Raw genomic sequence first — 23,683 nt, forward strand, 5'->3', positions numbered from 1 at the left:
AGGGTAATATATCATATCAATAGAATAAGCAACAAAAGCCACTCCATCATCTAACAGGCTGAGAAAAGTATTTGACAAAATCAAACAAATTAGAAATAGAAGTAAATTTTTTCCAACATGACTAAGACCATCTATGAAAACCCAAATCTAACATCATGTTTTATGGTGAACAACCACATACAGTCCCCTTGAAACTCAAAAACAAAGATGTCCTCTCCCTTCACTTTTGTTCAACATTGTTTGTAAGTTTAGCAAGAAAAATTAGAATAAAAAAAGATACAATGTACCCAAATTGGAAAGGAAGAAGCAAATTTCTATTTGCAAATGACATAATCTCCATTTACAGATGACATTATCTTGTATATAGAAAACCCTGAAGAATCCCAGACATATGCATGCAAAAAACCCTATTAGAACTAAAACTAATTCAGCAAGGTTCAGGATATAAGATCCATATACTTAAAAGAGATTATTTCTACACATTTAGCAATGCAAATCCCAGAAAGAAATATAAAAGAAACCTATTTACAGTAGCAATGCCCACCCTCTACCCTCCTTTCCCCCCAAAAACCCCCAGGAACAAAAGATGTGCAAGACTTATACACTGAAAACTATAAAACATCACTGAAAGAAACTAAAGAATACCTAAATAAGAAGACATGTCATATTCTTTCTACTGGAAAAGTTAATATTGTTAAGATAGCAATATTTCCCAGACTGATCAACAGATTCAACACAAGCCCTATGAAAATACCATCTACCTTTTCATTTGGCAGAAATAGACATGCTAAAATTTATTAAAATATTGGTTCTACTCAAATTAAAATTAAAGCTGAGTTCAGTACTTACAAGCAGGATGCAGAATATAAGGAAAAGCCAGAAAGAATTAATCTTTTGCCAGAGATCCCCTATGTCAAAAGAACAAAAATAAACCATATGATGTATTCACCATGTCAAATATTATGGTATTTCCTTCAGATTCATAGTTCAAAATCTGAAATTACATATATTTTATATTAAAGGCTAAATTGTCATATGCTAAAGAACACTTTAAGAATCATCAGTCCACTAATACATTTCATAAAAATTAATTTTAAGACTGAATCTCAAAATGTATTTTCTCACAAAAACACATTTTTACACAAAACATTTTTGGAATAAAACCACTTTTCAAGGTACAATTTTAAAAAACTTAAAGGCATAATTCTAAAAAGGAGAAAGGGGCTGAACTTATACATAAAATTTTAAACCTTAATTCTCCTAAAAATATAATCAACACATGTATGTCAAAGATACACTAAGTCCTTAATGAGAGAGAAGCAGCTTGACAAGCCAGCTCAGAGCAGATAGAAGAAGCAGATATGTAGATGGTAGAAAAGATGCTAAAACCAATACTGCAAAATTAGAAACTTGGTAAATGTCCCACAGGACAATAAAATGATAACTTTTGAGATTATTTTTTCTCTGAGGCAGAAATAATTAGAAAATTTTCAATATTCTGCAAGTTAACATCCAACTTTAGGGTCTGAGTATTAATCATTAATAAATACTAAGTCAAACAAGAAAACTTTCCCTGCTATATCAGATGACCATCAGACAGGCTGGTTAGATAGTGGTCTAAAGCAAAATTGCATGGGCATATATTCTTCCAGCCAAGATGGAGGTGTACATAGACATACTGTGCCTCCTCACACAATCAAAAGGGCAACAGCAAATTTAAAAACAAAAAACAACCAGAACTGACAGAAAATCAAACTGTATGGAAGTCCTATAACTAAGGAGTTAAGAAGAAACATTCATAGAGACAGGTAGGAGGGGTGGAGACGGACAGCTGGGTGGAGAAGACTCATGGCAAGGAGGTGGCTGGAGGACTGGGGCAGGTGAGGTGGCAGCTGGCAGAGTGGTCAGTCCCACATCTGAGTACAGATAAACTGGGAGGAACAACTGGGGAGTGAGACAGACCACACAACCTAGGGTTCCAGCCTGGGGAAATAAAGCCTCAAAACCTCTGACTGAAAAACCTGTGGGGGTTGAGGCTGGAGAAACTCCCAGCTTCATAGGAGTGTTCATTGGAGAGACCCACAGGGTCCTAGAATGTACACAAAACCACTCACCTGGGAATCAGCATCAGAAGGGCCCAATTTGATTGTGCATAGCAGAGGGAGTAACTGAAAACCAGTAGAGAGCTAAGCAAGTGGCATTGTTCCCTCTTGGACCCCTCCCCCACATACAGAGTCACAACACAGCTATGTGGGTTGCCCCGCTCTGGTGAACACCTAAGGCTCTGCCCTTACTAAGTAACAGGTATGACAAAACAAAACAAAACAAAACAAAACAAAAAAATGTCCCAAATGAATGAACAGACCAAAGCTCGAGAAAAATACAACTATGACAAAGAGATAGCCAACCTATCAGATGCATAGCTCAAAACACTGATAATCAGGATGCTCACAGAATTGGTTGAGTATGGTTGCAAAATAAAGAAAAAAAAGGTTATGAAAAGTGAAATAAAGGAAAATGTACAGGGAACCAACAGTGATAGGAAGGAAACCAGGACTCAAATCAATGGCTTGAACCAGAAGGAAGAAATAAACAGTCAACCAGAACAGAATGAAGAAATAAGAATTCAAAAATATGAGGAGAGGCTTAAAAACCTCCAAGACATCTTTAAACATTTTAACATCCAAATCATAGGGGTGCCAGAAGGAGAAGAAGGGTAATAAATCGAAAACTTATTTGAACAAGTAATGAAGGACAACTTCCCCAATCTGGCAAACTTCCCCAATCTGGCAAAGGAAGTCCAGGAAGCTCAGAGAGTCCCAAAGAAGTTGGACCCAAGGAAGTACACACCAAGGCACATCATTATTAAATCACCCAATATTAAAGATAAAGAGAGAATCTTGAAAGTAGTAAGACAAAAGGAAAGAGTTACCTATAAAGGAGTTCCCATTAGACTATCAGCTGATTTCTCAAAAGAAACCTTGCTGGCAAGAAGGGGCTAGAAAGAAGTATTCCAAGTCATGAAAGGCAAGGACCTACATCCAAGATTATGCTATCCAGCAAAGCTATCATTTAGAATGGAAGGGCAGATAAAGTGCTTCCCAGATAAGGTCAAGTTAAAGGAGTTCATCATTACCCAGCCCTTATTATATGAAATGTTAAAGGGACTTAACTAAGAAAAAGAAGATCATGGCCCTGGCTGGTGTAGCTCAGTGGATTGAGCACAGGCCTGCGAACCAGACGATCGCAGTTCCATTCCCAGTCAGGGCACATGCCTGGGTTGCAGGCTCGTTCCCTGCAGGCCAACTTCCAGCAGGGGACGCAGGAAAGGCAACCATACATTGATGTTTCTCTCCCTCTCTCCTTCCCCTCTAAAGATAAATAAATAAAAAAAAAGAAAAGAAAAAGAAGATCATGAACAGAATATGAACAATAAAACTGACAAAAAAACTCACAACTATTAACAACTGAACCTGAACCAAAAACAAAAACAAACTAAGCAAACAACTAGAACAGGAACAGAACCACAGAAATGGAGATCACATGGAGGATTATCAACAGGGGAGTGGGAGGAGGAGCAGAGGGGGAAAAGGTACAGAAAATAAGTAGCATAAATGGTAGGCAGAAAATAGACAGGGGGAGGTTAAGAATAGTATAGGAAATGTAGAAGCCAAAGAACTTGTATGTATGACCCATGGACACGAACTAAAGTGGTGGATGCAGATGGGAGGCAGTATACTGGGTGGAGGGAATGAAGGGGGGAATATGGGACAATTGTAATAGTATAATCAATAGAATATATTAAAAAGAAAAGAAAGGGCATATCTTTTGATTTCTTTCTAAATTTTAGATAATTGTTTAATTGCTGATTTTGATATTTTTCTGTAAACTTAATATAATGAAATAAAACTAAACAAATTAAAGTCATGTTAAGAATGGAAATATTTTATATATTTTAGAGAGAGAGGAAGAGGGGGGAAAGAGAGAGAGATATCAATTGGTTGCCTCTTGTATGCACCCAGACCAGGGATTAAACCCACAACTTACCTATAGATTTGCATCATGATGAGGAATTGAATCCAAACCTTTTGGTGCATGGATGATACACCAAGCAACTGAGCCACCCAGCCAGGGCAAGAAATATTCTTTTTTTCTTTTTAAGATTTTATTTATTTATTTTTAGAGAGGGAAGGGAGTGCAAAAGAGAGGGAGAGAAACATCAATGTGTGGTTGCCTCTTGACCTCTTGTGGTTGCCCTATTAGGGACCTTGACTACAACCCAGGCATGTGCCCTGACTGGGAATCAAACCTGCGACCCTTTGGTTCACAGGCCAGCACTCAATCCACTGAGCCACACCAGCCAGGGGTGGAAATATTTTTAAGGTATAGGAACTGATGTTAATATATTCTTGGTATTTTTAATGATACCGGGTCTTACAATGTGAAGCAAGAATCAGCCTATGTGACAATACGATACTTCATAATTAGCAATTATGTTATAACAATCTGCCAAATTAGGGCTGCCACTACTGAGAGAAAAGGAATTTGTCAAATTGATACTAACAGTCCCAGCATTACCACAGCTATCACTTTCAATGAATTGGAAACATGAAGAATTAGGGGCAGTGAAAGAGGAACATTCTCTTTATTTCCCTTGCATGCAATGGTAAGCATTACCTTTACCAATTCTGGTTCTTCTAATTGAAAATGAAGATCTTCACCTGGCTAGGAAACTTCAGGATGCTGAGGAGTACAGGGTAAGATCACTCAATGATAGGTTGCCTATGACATATAACAGAGACTCAAAAAGAACCAGGTCCAGAAAGAGACCCAAACCAAGACACATCATAAGTAAAATGGCAAAGGTTAAAGACAAAAAGAGAATCTTAAGGCAGCAAAAGAGAGGTAGTTAGTTACCTAAAGGGAGTTCCCATAAAGTTGTTAGTTGATTTCTCATCAGAAACACTACAGGCTAGAAGAGAATGGCATGAAATATTCAAAGAAGAATTCAAATAAGGAAAAGCAAGGATCTGAATCCAAGATACTCTCTCTAGCAAGGTTATTAACAATTGAAGGGGAAATAAAGAGCATCCCAGAAAAACAAAAAGACTAAAGGAGTTCATTACAACCAAACCTGCATTGTCAGAAATGTTAAAGGCACCACTGTAAGAAGAAATAGAGAGAGGAACATAGGCATAAAGAATAAAAATGGCAATATATAGGACCCATTAAAAATACCCTTAAAACTAAATTGATTAACTGCTCCCATCAAAAGACATAGGGTATCTGAGTGTATAGCAAAACATGACAAATATATATGCTGTCTACAAGAGACCCACCTCAGAACAAAAGATTCACACAGGCTCGAGTAAAGAGAAGGAAAAAATATTCCATGCAAATGGAAACAGACAAAAAATACCCTGGGTAGCAATACTTATATCTGACCAAACAGACTTCATAACAAAGGCCATAATAAGGACAAAGAAGGTCACTACATAACACTAAAGGGACTGATGCAACAGGAGGATATAACCCTGATAAACATAAAAGGTCTGTCCAGAAAAATCCAGCTGCTGTTAATATAATGAGAATGATTTGTACAACACTGATGTAACCTGGCAGCCAAAGACAGTGGCCTGGAATGCATAAGCATGAACAATGACAACTTCACTGTACCAGTCAGTGGGGACAGTATACACTACTGAGTGAGCATGTGGCCATCACATTCAAAATGAGCAAGCAGAACAACAAATCCGCATCAAATTTTGTGTTAAGCTTGAACATTCCTCCATGGAAACTATTCAGATGGCTGCAGCTATGGGCAACTGGTGATTGGCGGCTTCATCACAACAATGCACCCTCTCATCCATCGTGTATTGTACAGTGGTTTTTGGTGAAATATCAGTCACCCAGGTGACTCAGCCCTTCTACAGCCCAGATTTGGCACCCTGCAACTGGCTTTTCCCCAAATTAATATCACATTTGAAAGGGAAGAGATTTCAGACCAACAAAGAGATTCAGGAAAATAAGATGGGGCAGCTGATGATGACTGGGAGAACTGTGTCCCAAAAGGTCCCAAGGTGCCTACTTTGAAGGAGATTGACGTGTCATTGTCTTTTTCTAATCTTTAGAGGGGAAGGCAAGGAGAGAGGGAGAGAAACATCAATGTACAGTTGCCTCTCATGGGTCCCCGACTGGGAACTGGCCTGCAACCCAGGCATGTGCCCTGACTGGGAATCAAACCGCGATCAGGTTTGCAGGCCTGCACTTAATCCACTGAGCTACACCAGCCAGAGCTTGACATGTCATTGTCTTATGTACAAGGTTTCTTTTATCTTCTATCTTCTTTAATAAATGTCTCTATTTTTCATACTACATGGCTGGATACCTTCTGGACAGACCTTATATATGCACCCAATATTGGAGCACCTAAATATATCAAAAAAAACAACACTTCGTGGATTTTGAAAAAGAGATTGACAGCAATAAAATCATAGCAGGGGACTTTAACACCCCACTGGCATCAATAGATAGATCTTCCAGACAAAAAAATGAACAAGAGAGCAGCGACCTTAAATGACACACTAGATCAGATGAATTTAATTTTTTTATTTTATTTTTATTTTTTTAATATATTTTATTGATTATACCATTACAGTTGTTCTATTCCCCCCCTTCAATCCCCTCCACCCACACCCTCCCTCCCCCACCATTCTCCCCCCTTAGTTTATAACCACGTGTCTCAAGTTCTTTGGATTCTATATTTCCCCCACTATTCTCGCCCTCCCCCCTATCTATTTTCTGCCTATCATCTATGCTATTTTCTGTGCCTTCTCCCCTCTTCTCCCCCTCCCACCCCCCTGTTTCTAACCCTCCATGTGTTCTTCATTTCTATGGTTCCACTCCTGATCTAGCTGTCCTCTTGGTTTGCTTTTGTTTTAGGTGTGGTTGTTAATAACTGTGTGTTTGCTGTCCTTTCACTGTTCATCTTTTTCATCTTCTTTTTCTTATATAAGTCCCTTTAGCATTTCATATAATAAGGGCTTGGTGATGATGAACTCCTTGAACTTGACCTTATCTGAGAAGCACTTTATCTGTCCTTCCATTCTAAATGAAAGTTTTGCTGGATAAAGCAATCTTGGCTGTAGGTCTTTGGATTTCATGACTTGGAATACTTCTTTCCAGCCCCTTCTTGCCTGTAAGGTCTCTTTTGAGAAATCCGCTGACAGTCTGATGGGTACTCCTTTGTAGGTGACTGTCCCCTTATCCCTTGCTGCTTCTAGGATTCTCTCCTTCATTTTGGTCTTGGCTAATGTAATTATGATGTGCCTTGGTGTGTTCCTTCTTGGGTCCAACTTCTTTGGGACTCTCTGAGCTTCCTGGATTTCCTGGAAGTCTATTTCCTTTGCCAGACTGGGGAAGTTCTCCTTTATTATTTGTTCAAATAAGTTTTCCACTCGTGGCTGTTTCTTTCCCCCTTCTGGTACCCCTATAATCCGGATGTTGGAACGTTTAAAGATGTCCTGGAGGTTCCTAAGCCTCTCCTCATTTTTTTGAATTCTCATTTCTTCATTCCTTTCTGGTGGGATGTCTCGTTCTTCCTTCTGGTCCATTCCATTGATTTGAGTCCCAGTTTCCTTTCCATCACTATTGGTTTCCTGTGCATCTCCCTTCATTTCAATCAGTCCAGCCCTCACACGTTCCTCTAATTTGTAACTTTGTTCCTCTAATTTGTGACTATAATCAACCAGTTCTGTGAGCATCCTGATAAATAGTGTCCTGAATTGTGCTTCTGAGAGGCTGGCAATTTCTCGGTCGCTTAGAGTTATTGGCTCTGGGACTTTGAGTTCTTCTTGTGCCATCTTTCGGGTTGTTCATGCCTGTTCCATAGCAGGATCAGAGCCCGTCCCCGTTGAACGGTTAGATGTAGTCGGACTTCCGTATAATTCAATTTTCTGTCATTTGGTTGTGTCTTTGTTTCTCCAAACCTTTGTTGTATTCAAACTTGGTTGTGGGAGAAGGCACAGTGTTTCCACCTATGCCTCCATCTTGGCGGAAGTCTCTTTCGAATTTAATTGATTCTTACAAAACATTTTATCCCAAAGAAGCAGAATATACATTCTTCTCAAGTGCACATGGAACATTTTCAAAGATAGACCATGTATTAGGACACAAAATAAGTCTTAAAAAATTCAAGAAGACTGAAATAATATTAATCATCTTCTTGGATCACAATGGCATGAAACTAGAAATCAAAAAACCCCTCAAAAACATTCAAACACATGGAAGTTAATAAACACATGTTATTAAACAATGAATGGGTTACTAATGAGATGAAGGAATAAATAAAAAAAAACTATGTGGAAACAGATGAAAATGAGCACACAACAACCCAACAGTGAAAAGCAGTCCTGAGAGGGAAGTTCACAACATTATAGGCCTACCTCAAAAGCAAGAAAAACTGCAAATAAACAATCTAACCCTACACCTAAAAGTATTTGGAAAAACAGCAAGGAAACTTCAAGTTAGGTAGAATGAAGAAAATAGAAAATATCACAATAGAAATAAATGATATAGAGGCTAAAAGGCAATACAAAAGAGCAAGGAAACCAAGAGATGGTTCTTTGAAAGATAAACAATTGATGAACCTTTAGCCAGACTCATCAAGAAACAAAGAGAGAGGACCCAAATAAATATAATTAGAAAAGAAAGATGTGAAGTTACAATGGACATCACAGAAATACAAAGGATTGTAAGAAAATACTATGAACAACTAATTATATGCCAACAAATTAGACTGCCTGGGTAAAACAGACAGATTCCTAGAAACATACAATCTTCCAAAACTCAATCAGGAAGAATCAGAAAACCTGAATAGATTGATAACAAGTAATGAAATTGAAACAGTAATCAAGAAACTGCCAGGAAACAAAAATCCTGCTGAATTTTACCAAACATTCAAAAAAGAACTGACACCTATCCTCCTCACACTATTCCAAAAAATTCACGAAGAGGGAAGACTTCTAAGCTCTTTTTACGAGGCTAGCATTATGCTAACCCCCAAACCAGATAAAAAGATACTACAAAGACAGAAAATTATAGGTCAATATCCCTGATGAACATACATGCTAAGATTCTCAACAAAATATTAGCAAATCAGACCCAGAAATACATTAAAAAGACCATATACCATGACAAAGTAGGATTTATTCTGGGGATGCAAGATTGGTATAATATTTGCAAACTAATAAATGTGATACATCACATAAACAAATTGAAGGATAAAAATCACATGTTCATATCAATAGATGCAGAAAAAGCATTCAATAAATCCAGCACCCATTTATGATAAAAACTCTCAACACATTAAAGGCCATATATGAGAAACCCACAGTCAACATCTTACTCAATGGGCAAAAACTACAAGCATTTCCTTTGAGATCAGGAATAAGAAAGGGATGTCCACTCTTATTCAACACAGTCCTGAAAGTCTTGGTCACAGTGACTAGACACAAAGATGAAATAAAAGACATCCAAATTGGAAAGGAGAATGTAAAACTATCATGATTCTCAGATGATATGATATTGTACATAAAAAACCCTAGAGATTCCACCAAAAAACGACTAGATTTAATAGATAGATGAGTTCAGCAAAGTGGCAAAATACAAAATTAATATACAGAAATCAGTGGCACTTTCATATACCAATAATGAAGTCTCAGAAAGAGAAACTAAGAAAACAATCCCATTTACCACTGCAGTAAAAAAAAGGTACCTAGGAAGCCCTGGCTGGTGTAGCTCAGTGGATTGAGCACAGGCCTACAAACCAGAGGATTGTGGTTTGATCCCCATTCAGGGCACATGCCTGGGTTGCAGGCCAGCTCCCAGCGAGGGACACATGAGACGCAACCATACACTGATATTTCTCTCCCTCTCTACTACCCTTCCCCTCTGAAAATAAACAAATAAAATTTTTTTTAAAAAGGTACCTAGGAATAAACTTCATCAACAAGGTAAAATATCTGAACTTGGAAAATTACAGAACATTAAAGAAAGAAACAGAAGACACAAAAAAGTGGAAATGTGTTATATATTCATGAATTGGAAGAATTAACACCATTAAATGTCCATACTACTATAGGGGACTTGGTCCACATGGTAATGGTGAATGTAGCTCAGCCCTGGTTTGGAAAACTGACAGGTGAGAGGTAGCACAGAAGAGCCAGGCCCACAGATTGTCTTTCCCATCGGGAATCAGGCCTGCATTATATCTTGGCTGCTTTGAGGCTTGCTTTTGCTAAAACTCCCTTTACCCTGAGTTAAGGCAAAAAAAGTTTAATGTATATCTTCCTAAAGTCTGTGCTAAACCTCCCAAGGATGGAATGTAACCAGTTCAACCACTTCTTCCCTTTGCATTTGCACCATCCTTTTTTTTGTTATCTGTAAAAGGTAATCACCTAAAGCAAACCTGTGCATAATGAATGAGAACCTTCCTTGATGTGATGCTCCCAGAAAAGCAATAAAAGCCTGTCCAGGCAAGGGCTGGGGTACTCTCTCACTCAGAGAGTGGCCATGCCATCCCTTTTCTCCACAGGACTTCTACTTCCGTGTGAATTTGTTCATCACATCTACAATACTGTGCATACCACTGGTCAGACTCCACATCATACTACCCAAAGCAATCTATAGATCCAACACAATTCCTATTAAATGTCATATTTCACATGCAAGGTCCAACAGAAGTAACTCACCTTGTTTATGAGCATTTATGATTTTTACTACAAAATCATAAGCATGCAATTCTGTAACATAACATTTGTACATAGAACAAATACTCTAAAAATTTATATGGAACCAATAAAGATTTGGAATAGCCTCAGTAGTCTTCAGAAGGAAGAACAAAGTTGGAGGGATCACAGTAACTGATATCAAACCATACTACAAGGCCACTGTAATCAAAATAGTTTAGTACTGGCATAAGACAGGCAAATAGATCAATGTCATTTATTAAGCTTGATCACTTCTTAATGGGTAAGAAAGAGAAACTCACTGAGAGTGGGCAGTAAGGGAATGATCCCTATGAATAAAGAGTGTGAGTGTGTGTATAGATATATTTTCCCCCAAAATTTCTAAGTGAAATTTTCTAATTGAAAAATATACTATTTTACTACCCTATAAATAACTGAAATTTCCTGGGAACAATACAAATTTAACATCATAAGTAAATTTCCCAGATTGCCTATCATATCTAAAGGTAGCCCTGATATTTTTGAAAGATCTTGAAATTTGGTTCAATAAATAAATAAATAAATAAATAAATAGGGAATCTTCCTATAGATTACAGCCTTTACTCACAAATCAAACAATTTGATTCAGTTTCCAGAAGGGGTGTGGGTAAGGTAGAGAAGTCACAAGACTTCAGAAAAAGACATGTCCTCAAACCAACACAGAAACAAAGGAATTCAAACTTACCAGAGGTCCAACTGAAGAAAGCACAGCAGCCATTATATCCTTCTCTCTGTTCCCCTCTCTAGAAGGAGTGGAGTTCTACAAAGACATATCTGAGAAAAAGAAATAAGCCATGAAAACCAATCCTGCCTTGGTAATCTCGACATGCAAGTAAGCATGACTTCCAAAGAATATGAGTAACCTCCAAGATCAGGGAGAAAAAAAGATTCTTGCTCCTGGAAATCTTGATATTTTAAATACTATTGATTGTAGTAATAGCCAGCAGACCAGACATTATACAAGGAGCTTTAAAAATACTTTCTCATTGGATCCTCACATCAACCCATGGGAATTACATAAATAGACAAGGAAGCTGAGGATTAGAAAAATTAGTCTACTTATCCAATGCCATCATGACTCCAACTCAGTCTAATTCCAATGCCCACACCTTTTTCACTAAATCAGCTTGTTGTGAAGTGAAAAGTTAACTCGCAGAGCCCTTTTTAAAAGGGAGTCAGAGCAGACATTCCAAAGAATTACCTTGCACCTCTTGCTCCTTGAACCATTAGAATATTTGAACTCGGTAAAATAACCTTTGGACTGGGCCACAGCAACATTTACAAACAATTGTTTGAACAACCAACAGGAAAAGCAGACATTCTGACCACAAAGACTGAAGATTATGGAGTCTCTTTCTAAAGATGGAATCTGTAACCAGCCATGCAGAGCTGAAGAGCAACTCAGCAATTCCATGGCCCTCAGAGACTTTGCTATGCTTAATTGATATGCTGAATCTGCTCCTGCCCTGAATGGGCACCTTACTTCCCATAAGATTCAGTATAGAGCTTTTGCTCAATGAACACAGCAGATTTTAATCTAATCTTACAGTTTGGGTCAATCATCAGCTCATCTGAAATGACACTATTTACTATCTTCTGAAAACAAGAGTTATAATAAATGAAGCAAGGCTATCATAAATTCAAAGAACATCAGAGATACAGAATTTAAACAGATATGAGTATATCGAAACTTATACTCAAAAGTTATTTTCAGGCATTCATGGAGCTTGTAATTGGCTAAGTTAATCGTTTACCACTGACCAAAGAAAATATCAATAATAAAGAAGAAATTGAATACACTACATTCTCTGACCATGATGTGGTAGAATTACAAATGTAAATGGAAGCCTGAAGGGCAGGGGAGAAAATCTATCACCTGGAAATTAAAAAAACCCTCCTGAGTAACTAGTAAGTCAAAGAGAGGACTTTAAAATATAATTGCCAATGAATTAGAAAGTAAGAGTATTATAGATTTAAAATATATGGGTTGCTACCAGTACTTTAAAGAGAATAAATTTATAACCCCAAATACTTTCAAGTAAAATTTTAAAAAATAATGAAAATATTAAACATCTGACTGAAGAAAAATAATTAACAAGCCATAAGGAAGAAATAATAAAGGAAGAAACCAACGCTAAGAAAACAAACCAAAATGATTGTCAAAGGCAGTAGCTGATTCTCTAAATAATGAAATACACAAACCAAGAACAATAAAAGGAAAACATACCAATAGGTTTATAAGATAGAAATAAGAAAGGGGCTATAATAGGTAAAACATCTTAAGACTGTATGGCAAAAAAATAAAACTTCCCAAAGAACAATTTTTATTTAAAAGTTTTCCAAAACTGTCCCAGGCTTTGCCCCGTTTGACTTAACAGGTATGCTAAAACAGAATCAAAACGGCTCTACCTAGTACACAAACACAGAGGCTGCCCAAATCAGGAGACAAAGAAATATGGCCCAAATAAAGGAACAGAACTCCAGAAAAAGAACTAAGCAATGTGGAGACAGCCAACCTATCAGATTCAGATTTCAAAATACTGGTGGTCAAAATACTCAAAAATCTCGTCAAATATGGCAAAAGCAAAAAACAAATAAAGGATCTACTACGGGAAATTTTTAAAAAATCCACAGGAAACCAACGGTGAAGGGAAAGAAGCCAGGATTCAGATTTGGAACATAAGGAAGAAATAGACATTCAACCAGAACAAAACAAAAAAACAAGGATTCAAAAAAACGAGGAGAGTTTAAGAAGACTCTGGGACATCTCCAAAAGGGCCAACATCCAAATCATAGGAATGCCAAAAGGAGAAGAGGAAGAACAAGAAATTGAAACCTTATTTGAAAAAATAATGAAAGACAACTTCCCTAATTTGGCAAAGGAAATAAGGTACAAGTGCATGAAGTACAGAGAGTTCCAAACAAATTGAACCCAAAGAGGTCCACACCAAGACACATCACAATTAAAATGCAAAAGGTTAAAGATAAAGACAGAATCCTAAAAGCAGCAGGAAAAAGGCAGAGTTAACTACAAAAAAGTTCCCATAAGACTATCAGCTGATTTCTCAAAAGAAACTTTGCAGGCAAGAAGGGACTGGCAAGAACTATACAAAGTGATGAAAAGCAAGGATCTATGACTAAGATTACTCTATCCAGAAAAGCTACCATTTAGAATTGAAGGTCAGATAAAGTGCTTCCTCGCGTGGTAAAGCTAAAGGAGCTCATCATCACCAATCCCTTATTATATGGAATGTTAAAGGGACTTATCTAAAAAAAAGAAGATCAAAACTATGAACATTAAAATGACAACAAACTCAAAACCATCAACAACTGAATCTAAAAAAAACAAACCAAAAACGAACTAGGCAAACAACTAGATCAGGAATAGAATGATAGGTACAGAGATCATTTTGAGGGTTATCATCTGGGAGGGGGAGGGGGAGAATGAGGGAAAAGGTATAGGAATTTAGAAGCATAATTGGGCAGGTACAGCATAGACAGAGGGATGGTTTAGAACAGTATATAGTGTGGGGGATGGTGAAGGCTGGCATCATAGCCAAGGTTGAATGCTTAACAGAGCCACACTTGACTGCTTGCATCTGCAAGGTGGATCAAGCCAGGAGCCAATGACAGCCCAAATCCACAGGGATTGAACAGGAGATAGATAACTGCAAGATTCAGCTGTATTTGCTGTAACTTTTGCAGAAGACATATTGGTTAGATAATCTGAGGACGGAACAATCTGTGCCTACAGTGTCTCCCTGGATTTGCAAAACGTCCTTGATCTTTATCTAACCAACCCCTATAAAATAAACACAAAAACCATGTTCAGGGCTCATTGTCTCCCCATCAGAGGACAATGTTGCACCTGGTCCCCACTTTTCCTTAAACTATCTGTGTTGTGTCTTTCTTCATCTCCCGTCTTCCACTCAGGTATCCCCAATCCAAGCTGGTTGCAGCAGGTAGCGCCCAACGTGGGGCCCTGAGTACAGGAGAATTCAGAAACTCAGGTGAGAAGATGCTCCTGAGTGCGGCTGCAAGTTCTGAAGTGAGGTGAGGAGTGATTTAAGTTTTCACCAGGTGTAAAATATGGGGAGTGCAGGATCCCCTGAGAGGTGGCTTTATGTACAAATGCTTAAATCTATGCTTACAGCAAGAGGACTTAAAGTATGTAGTTCTCCATTAGAGCAGTTCTTGGGCTTTGTCCAGCAGACTTGCCCTTGGTTTCCAGATAAGGGAACTGCTAATAAAATTACATGGGAAAGGGTAGGTGAAAAATTGCAGAATCAGTATACTGCTGAGAGGCTGGCACAAATACCCAGTTTTACTTTCACTTTTGTGGGCTCTCATTCATGATGAGCTCAATCTGTGGAAAGAGGAACTAAAGTAAAGAATTTACTTTACTAAAGTAAAGAAATCAATAGTTGATACTTTGGCCTCAACAGTGGAAGGGTACACCTCCCTCCTGCCAAAACCAACAACAGCTCCGCCAGCACCCCTGGCTGAGTGTGATGATGAGCCTTTTCTGCCAGATTATGCTAAGGAGCTCAAGGAGGAGGCTCGGAAGGTAGAGACAGAGAAAGATAATTCTGAGGAGGAAAATAATGATTTTCCAGACCCTGCAAATTCCCATGTGCTGTGCGTGAAAGACAAGGGCCTCCTTGAGGCTGCTGTCAGGCCACCTGCTAAGGGCCTTGGCATCTGACCTAAAGGGCCCAGGAAAAAGACCAGGTCTGAGGTTCCTATTTGGGCTATACCATTTCAGCCTTTAAAAGTTACTCACTGTCCTGGTTAATGTGAGATAATGTCTCTGATATTTGAGCTTCACACCATTTACACCTTATCAGGGCATTTGTAGTACCAGGTGGTCTAAAATAAAATTCTAAAGCTAGTGTCTCACTCCCTCCTCTTAGAGGATTTAATTTGAAAATACCGGTTTACTTGAATTTTGTCTTTGCTTCAGGTTTTGTTTTTGTTTCTGTTTTAAAAGAAATGGCTCAGTCTCGATCTCAAAATGTTTTGCTAAACCTCTAGTAAATGGAATGAGATCTCTAATGTTGTTACATCATACGGATTCTTCTCAAAGAATTTAAATGGATTTTTTAAAGAGGAAAAAAGATCTCACTCTCCTCCCAGACAGTAAAAACGTCAGAAAGAAAAACAATGAGAAAATATGTCTTTTAACCACTGTCAGTCCTCCTTCTAGAGGCCCAGAAACTGCTTTGGTCCTGGGAACAAGCCGTACCAAGCTTAGTATCTCCCCTCCCTCTTCTTCAGCCTCCCTAAAGTTGTCCAGGGCACTAGATAATGAGACCGCTCACTGTTAAGTTCACTCAAGAAATGCAGTCATCACCAAGAATAGGAAAAAAATGTAAGTGTATATGCCAGTAGGAAAAAAACTGTTTCTGAAAGTTATAAATTATGGCATTTTATCTTAAAAATAGGATTAAATGTGGGTTATTCTAAAGTTGGATATGTCTGAATAAGTTAAAAGGGCAAACTAAACAGGGCCAGAAGAGTTGAAAAAGGATTGTATAAGTTGCAGAGACTCACTGTAAGTTGAGATAGTCTGTGCAAGCTAAAAAAGGATTGTATAAGGGAAAAAGAAAAAAGAAGGAATCAAGAAAGCGATAGAAAAGAAAGAAAGGAGTTAAAAGAAAAAATATTACTTAAAAAAAAAAGCGCCTCCTGCTGGCTTCAAACCAGACAAGCCTGGCTGCAGCAGGCTGAGGGGGAATTGGTTTTGTTTTTCTCCCTTCCTGAGGTACAATCTTCACAGCTGCCCAGCCTTCAGCCCAGTTCTTCAGTTTGCTGCCAGGCCCCCAGTGCCCTTCAGCAACCATCCAAGGCCTTTAGTCCACAAGTTGCGCTGTCCTTGAGGTGCACCAGTTAGGGGCAATTCACACACTACCTTCTCATTCTTTGCTGTCCTAGATGCTAGGGACTCTCTGGGCCCCTTCAGGCTAGTTCAGCGCTCGCCTCCCCCCCCACACACACACACAGAGTTAAGTCTTTCTGGGGATTGCTGACTCAGTGAGCCCTGCAGTTCTCCTCTAGGGATGGGGAGGTGTCTCTGCCTTCCTCTTAAAGAGCCAGTAGGCCCTGCAGGGCAGGGGTGCCACTGTAGCTGCTGCCACCAATACAGGTATTTGCCTCCTCTGCTTCAGGAATGCTCCATCTGGGGCCTTCGGGTGTGGCGGGACAAGCAGTGGTCCTGCAGGGTCAGGTGCACTCCCTCCTGTGGCTGTGGGCATGAGCACTTGGTCTCCACTACTGGGGCAGTACGAGTAGCCTCCTGTCCCACAGGTTCCAGTGCACATTCTCCTTGGGATTGGGCTGTAAGCACAGGGCCTTCCATGCCACCTCAGGAGTGCTAAACATCTGGGCAGGGTTAGGGGCACAGAGGTTGGTGGGGGGCTGCTGCAAAGAATTCCTCAAACAACCAGAGTGCCTCTTTTTTCACTTTCTCTTCGAAAAATTCCTCCTGCTCAAGCCTGCCACTCCATACAAGAGCCTGGCCTCTCACACTGCCCAATTCTCTAACCAGACCAGGGACAATCTGGGTCAGTGTCTGTCACTGCCTCACTCTCCCCAGCCCCTGTGGGGTCTCAGTGGGTTCACACAGCCCCTGTGGGGTCTCAGTGGGTTCACACAGCCCCTGTGTGTTTTCCACTTCGCCCTATTGCCCCCCTGCGACTTCAAGCAACCAGGTCTCTCCCGGTGCTGCTCAAACCTTGTTTGGCAGGGGAGGGAGCCATTGACCCAGTTCTCTCCCAAGAACCCTGCAGCAGACCTGGAGGGTGCTGCACCTGGGGCTGCAGCTGCCCTGGTCCCCAAGCTGGACCCAGGGATTTTATTGTCCTGAAGCACTCAACCTTGGTTATGATGCCAGCCTTCATTGTCCCCCACAGTACAGAAAATGGAGAAGCCAAAGAACTTACATGGGCAGGTGAGGGGGCTTCCTGGAGGGGAGGGGGAACCAGGCAGAGGATAGCAAAGAGGGGGAAAATGGGACAACTGCAGTAGCATAATCAATAAAATATACTTTATAAAAAAGAATGTAGAGTAGTTTATTCCATGACACTAGGGGGTTTCACTAGACACAATAAAGATTTTGATGGAACAGAAACAATAAGAAGTTGAGGGAGGGAAAACAGTGTAATGTGGAGGTTAGGACATGAATAAAGGAAGGATAATCTGGGAGGATTCCTATATTGAAGCCTCAAGGTTACCAATAAAAGAGGTTTTTCTTTATACCAGTGTTTCTACTTTTTTTCAGGTAATGGATTCCTTTGCAGATCTAATAAAAATTATGACTCTCCTCCCAGAAAACTCTCACATATAACTAGAAGAATCTCAAATCTCAGGACTGAAAAGCTCATAGCCATTATTATTAAAAAGGAAATTATTTGGCTCCATCCAAGACCTAAATCAGAATCTCTACTACAGGTGTGAGGCATAGAAATCTACATTTTCAACTCTATATTGAGAAATACCATTCTAATGAACCCCAAATTAAAGACTTTTCTTTACAAACTGGAAACTAAACTGAAATGTTTTACCAGGAGGATTCTTGAGTCTAGGCAAAGCCATGGCACTGCATTAATGCCCTCTAGTGAATTTCTGCTCCACGTTTGGTATTTCTCGAACCACTCTTTATCTCACAGTGCAGGAGCTGTACGTATGTCAAGTTTAAACATAATTTAAAGCAATAATTGAAATTGTTCTAACAAATATTAACAATGACTACATATCAACAACAGCAGATCTTAACTTTGGGGGGGATCCATCTGAGATTTTGACCTTGTCCACAGAATAATGAACGTGAATGATGCCACATACTATTTCAGGGAGTATAACCTTTCCAAACCCATACACTGACCTCACATTAGGAAGTCCAGTTTTACAAGGATGAAAAGAAAAAAAATGGTTAAAGAAAAAAATAAGTGAAAACTAATTTTTTCCAAAATACAAAAGTAGACCTACAAAGAGTGACTTAAGACATTTTCACATCTTTAAAACTTCAGACTGGTCTGAATCATCACTTCCTTTTAAATTTGTAAAGATTAATAAATTCCTTAAATTCCTTGGCAATATGCCATGTAGATAATACTAGCTTAGTATGTTTAACAACCAAACTGTGCAATAAACATCTTTTTATTTTTATAATCAAAATAATGCTATTTAGGGACTTCCGCCAAGATGGAGGCATAGGTGAAAACACTGTGCCTTCTCCCACAGCCAAGTTTGAATACAACAAGGGTTTGGAGAACAAGGACACACCCAAAGACCAGAAAATTGAATTATACGGAAGTCCGACAACTACGAACCATTCAATGGGGACGGTAAGAGAGGCAGAGCCAGCAGCGGAGCTGGGTCGGGCAGGACAGATCCCCCGACCTAGGCGTGCAGGCAGCCTGGAACCAGTCGGGGTGTGGGGCAGACTGACCGCGGTTGCACATTTGCACATAGTGAGACGGACCACGCAGGCCCCAGGGGGCAACCCAGTGGTAGAAGGCTGACGGCGGTGGCACACTCGCATGCGGTGGAACGAAACGTGTGGGCCTGGTGATGGTGGCGGCTGCGGTGCCGGTGGGGGCCGCGGCGGCAGAGGGGACACCATTGCTCTTCTTTGACCCCGCCCCCACATACAGTGTCACAACCCAGTGACTGAGTTGCCCTGCTCTGGTGAACACCTAGGGCTCCGATCCTGCTACATAACAGGCATGAACAGCCCAAAAGATGGCGCAAGAAGAACTCAAAGTCCCAGAGCTGATAACTCTCAGCGACTGAGAAATTGCCAGCCTCTCAGAAGCACAATTCAAGACGCTGTTTATCAGGATGCTCACAGAACTGGTTGATTATAGTCACAAATTAGAGGAACATGTGAAGGCTAAACTAATTGAAATGAAGGGAGATGTCCAGGAAACCAATAGCGATGGAAAGGAAACTGGGACTCAAATCAATGGAATGGACCAGAAGGAAGAACAAAACATCCAACCAGAAAGGAATGAAGAAATGAGAATTTAAAAAAATGAGGAGAGGCTTAGGAACCTCCAGGACATCTTTAAACGTTCCAACATCCGAATTGTAGGGGTACCAGAAGGGGAAAAGAAACAGCCACGAGTGGAACACTTATTTGAACAAATAGTAAAGGAGAACTTCCCCAGTCTGGCAAAGGAAATAGACTTCCAGGAAATCCAGGAAGCTCGGAGAGTCCCAAAGAAGTTGGACCCAAGAAGGAACACACCAAGGCACATCATAATTACACTAGCCAAGATTAAAATGAAGGAGAGAATCCTAGAAGCAGCAAGAGATAAGGGGACAGTCACCTACAAAGGAGTACCCATCAGACTGTCAGCGGATTTCTCAAAAGAGACCTTACAGGCAAGAAGGGGCTGGAAAGAAGTATTCCAAGTCATGAAATCCAAAGACCTACAGCCAAGATTGCTTTATCCAGCAAAACTTTCATTTAGAATGGAAGGACAGATAAAGTGCTTCTCAGCTAAGGTCAAGTTCAAGGAGTTCATCATCACCAAGCCCTTATTATATGAAATACTAAAGGGACTTATATAAGAAAAAGAAGATGAAAAATAATAACAGTGAAAGGACAGCAAACACACAGTTATTACCAACCACACCTAAAACAAAAGCAAACCAATAGGACAGCTAGATCAGGAGTGGAACCATAGAAATGAAGAACACGTGGAGGGTTAGAAACAGGGGGGGTGGGAGGAGGAGAAGGGGGGAGAAGGCACAGAAAATAGCATAGATGGTAGGTAGAAAATAGATGGGGGGAGGGTGAGAATAGTGGGGGTAATATAGAATCTAAAGAACTTGAGACACGTGGTTATAAACTAAGGGGGGGAGAATGGTGGGGGAGGGAGTGTGCGGGTGGAGGGGAATGAAGGGGGGGAATAGAACAACTGTAATGATATAATCAATAAAATATATTAAAAAATAATGCTATTTAAAACTTAATATGTTCATTTCAATTGTGTAAAATAATGCACAAAGAAAAGGATGGCAAGTCAGTAAGTCAAAACTACTGAGACCTCTGTAACCTGCGTCCGTGATGTTTACCCTTCTGTTTTTCCATACTCTTTTTTAAAAAATTATTTATTTATTTATTCTTAGAGAGAGGGAAGGAGGGAGAAAGGGAGAGAAACATCAATGTGTGGTTGCCTCTCAGGAGGCCCCCACTGGGGGTCCTGGCCTGCAACCCAGGCATGTGCCCTGACTGGGAATCAAACTAGTGACCCTTTGGTTCGCAGCCCGAGCTCAATCCACTAAGCTACACCAGCCAGGGCATATTCTTCAAGTAGACAATAAGAAGTGCTTATATATACATAGGAGTTTTGTATTGGAGTTAAATTCCAGAGTAGCTGTTCACACTCCCAGCTCCTAATGTTGGCTTGACTACTGTGGAAATGTGACTATAAGCAAGTAATTTAAGCACAACGAATCAAACATTAGCAAATGAGGCTAACCACATTGTATGTTTCTACCTTTGCTTTTGACATTATGCAGAAGATATCCACAGAGTCATAATTTCCTAGATATTTTTTTCTGGATGGTGTGACTTTGCCCAAGCCCTGTCTTCCCAACCATTGCAGAAGTACCAAAGACTTAAGGAGAATCTTCACTTGCTGTGATTCCTAAGCCAGTGCAGTTATTTAAAAATAATGAGAACGTTAGCGCTAAGGCCCAAACATTTCCCAACCAAACTATTGTCATGTCAGGGAGAGAGGAGCTACTTCAAAGTGATTATCTGAAATCACATAAAATGAGCCGCCAAGGAAAAGCTGCCTGGGCCACCCGAAGACAAGAGAATGACCACTTGTTAGGTTACCAGAAGGGAAGCCCAGTTCCAGCCCTACAGGAACAGAAACCCAGACTGGAACAGTCCCTCCGCCACCCCCGCTCTTTCCCTGACTGCCCTCCTCTCCCCACTAGGGAGACTGCAAAGAGCAGGAAGGTCAGACTGAGCCCCCAGCCCCGGCTCTGCGCCTGGCGCTCCCCAACCCAGCGTGGCCAGGTCCGCCTACAGGGCACCAACTGCCTTTTCTAGGAGGCCGAGGGGAGACCTAAGCGAAAACCAGGCTGGCTCATGGCCTGGCTCCAATCACCTCTCGCCTCTCCGGGCGGGGCGGCTCAGGGAACGCACAGTGGAGGAAATGGCCACGCCCCGGACACCTCGGAAAGTCGGAGAAAGGTGCCGAGGGAAACAGGGCCCTGACGCCTGGGGCAACAAGTACCTGGCTGCGGAACTGAGGACAACTGAGGGTACTCGCAGAGCAGCAGAGCAAGGCGGGGACGCATCCAGCAATGGCGCCAGTTCCGTGGGGCCGGTAGCCGGCACAGCAGTGCGCCTGCGCAGCCTGGCGTCGGAACTACAATGTCCAGAGTCCTCAGAGCCCGAACTTTTCCTTTTCTTTGCATTTATGACGGAATCGGCTTGGTTGTCGTTAATTTGGGTGCCTTGAAAATTCAGATTGAATAAAATTGTCCTAAGAGGCTACAACTGTGGGTCAAGCTCTAGCGTCACGAAGGAGAATGACACAACCTTTGCCTGGGAACATTTCCCTGTGACTAAAGAAATAAAGCCATTGAGAGAACTCATAGGGCCCAGATATCTGCCTGCAGGTGCATGTTTGGACCTTTGCTTGTCTTTCATTCAAGTTCTTGACAAAAAAATTTGGTAAGGCCTTCACTATAGTTTCTGGGTCTTTGAACCAGAGCTTCTTTCCTGGTTCAACTAAATAATTTTAATATACAATGTAATTAATTTATTGTATCATACAACTAATAATGTCAATATACAATGTTATTGATGATTATATGGTATATGCATTACACAAGTGTTACATGATTATTTTTAAAAGCGTATTTTCCCTTCTTTCAGGCCAAGTTCTCTCCAAAAAATCCGCAAGTGCTCTAGGGCAGCTTGCTTCCTTCAACAATGAGATTACTTCCTCTATTCTATTCCATTCCATGAGGCCCATTCTGGATGCGCCTCTTCAAGGTGGAGATTTGCAGGGTAAAAGAAAGCTAAGTGAATCTGAACACAGTGTAAAATGGCTCTTGAGAGCTCAAAGAACCAGTGGATAGATAACTTTGTGGAAAGTGTGACATCACCTTTGAACTATCAGAGTGGAAAGAAATGCAACCGGGAAATCAAACTCCTGGAGATGACATATATGATATACAAAATGAAAAATATACCGGATTGGATTAAGAGCAGATTATTAGACACTGCAAAAGAGAAGATTAGTGAAGTCAAAGGCATACAAATAGAAACTGCCCAAAATAAAACAGTGAGAAAAAAATGGAGAATGAACAGAACACCAGTGAGTTACAGAAAACTATGAAATAGCCTAACTATGTGTAATTAGAATTCTGGAAGGAGAATAGAGAGTGAGGGAGTAGAAAAATACTTGAAGAAATAATAGCTAAATATTTTTAAAATTTGATGAAAATTGTAAATCCACAGATCCAAGAAACTCAGAGAGCCCTGGCTGGTGTAGCTCAGTGAATTGAGCACGGGCCTATGAACCAAAGGGTTGCCGGTTGGATTCCCAATCAGGGCACATGCCTGGGTTGCCCAGGCCAGGTCCCCAGTTGGGTGGTGACCACACATTGGTATTTCTCTCCCTCTCTTTCTCCTTCCCTTTCCTTCTCTATAAATAAATAAATAAAATATTTTAAAAGCTCAATGAAATTTAAAAAAAGACATTGAGAAAACCACACCAAGACACATTATAATCAAACTGCTGCAAACCAGTAATAAAGAATCTTAGAAACAAAGATAATGTACAAGGTGGGAAAAATGATTACAGTTGTAATACAAATAAATAATACAATAATTAATAAATAATATAAGAATAAAGCATTTC

The 23,683-nt window shown here is 40.2% G+C and overlaps 1 protein-coding gene across 1 annotated transcript in view; it reads right to left on the minus strand.

The window, feature by feature from the left end:
- ZNF624 (zinc finger protein 624) overlaps window positions 1-22,137 on the minus strand; it is a 50,888-nt gene extending 28,751 nt beyond the window's left edge. Inside the window, exons 1-2 of the mRNA XM_037068811.1 lie at window positions 22,046-22,137; window positions 11,473-11,561 (exon numbers count right to left, since the gene is read on the minus strand). Coding sequence (XP_036924706.1) covers window positions 11,473-11,505 — 33 coding nt within the window. The 5' untranslated portion in view covers window positions 11,506-11,561; window positions 22,046-22,137. The remainder of the gene's footprint in view (window positions 1-11,472; window positions 11,562-22,045) is intronic.
- Between the last annotated feature and the right edge of the window lie 1,546 nt (window positions 22,138-23,683).

This window comes from Sturnira hondurensis, unplaced genomic scaffold, assembly GCF_014824575.4.
Source record: "Sturnira hondurensis isolate 20B ecotype Veracruz unplaced genomic scaffold, ASM1482457v3 Scaffold0018097, whole genome shotgun sequence".
In the NCBI taxonomy this organism is placed as follows: Eukaryota; Metazoa; Chordata; class Mammalia; order Chiroptera; family Phyllostomidae; genus Sturnira; species Sturnira hondurensis.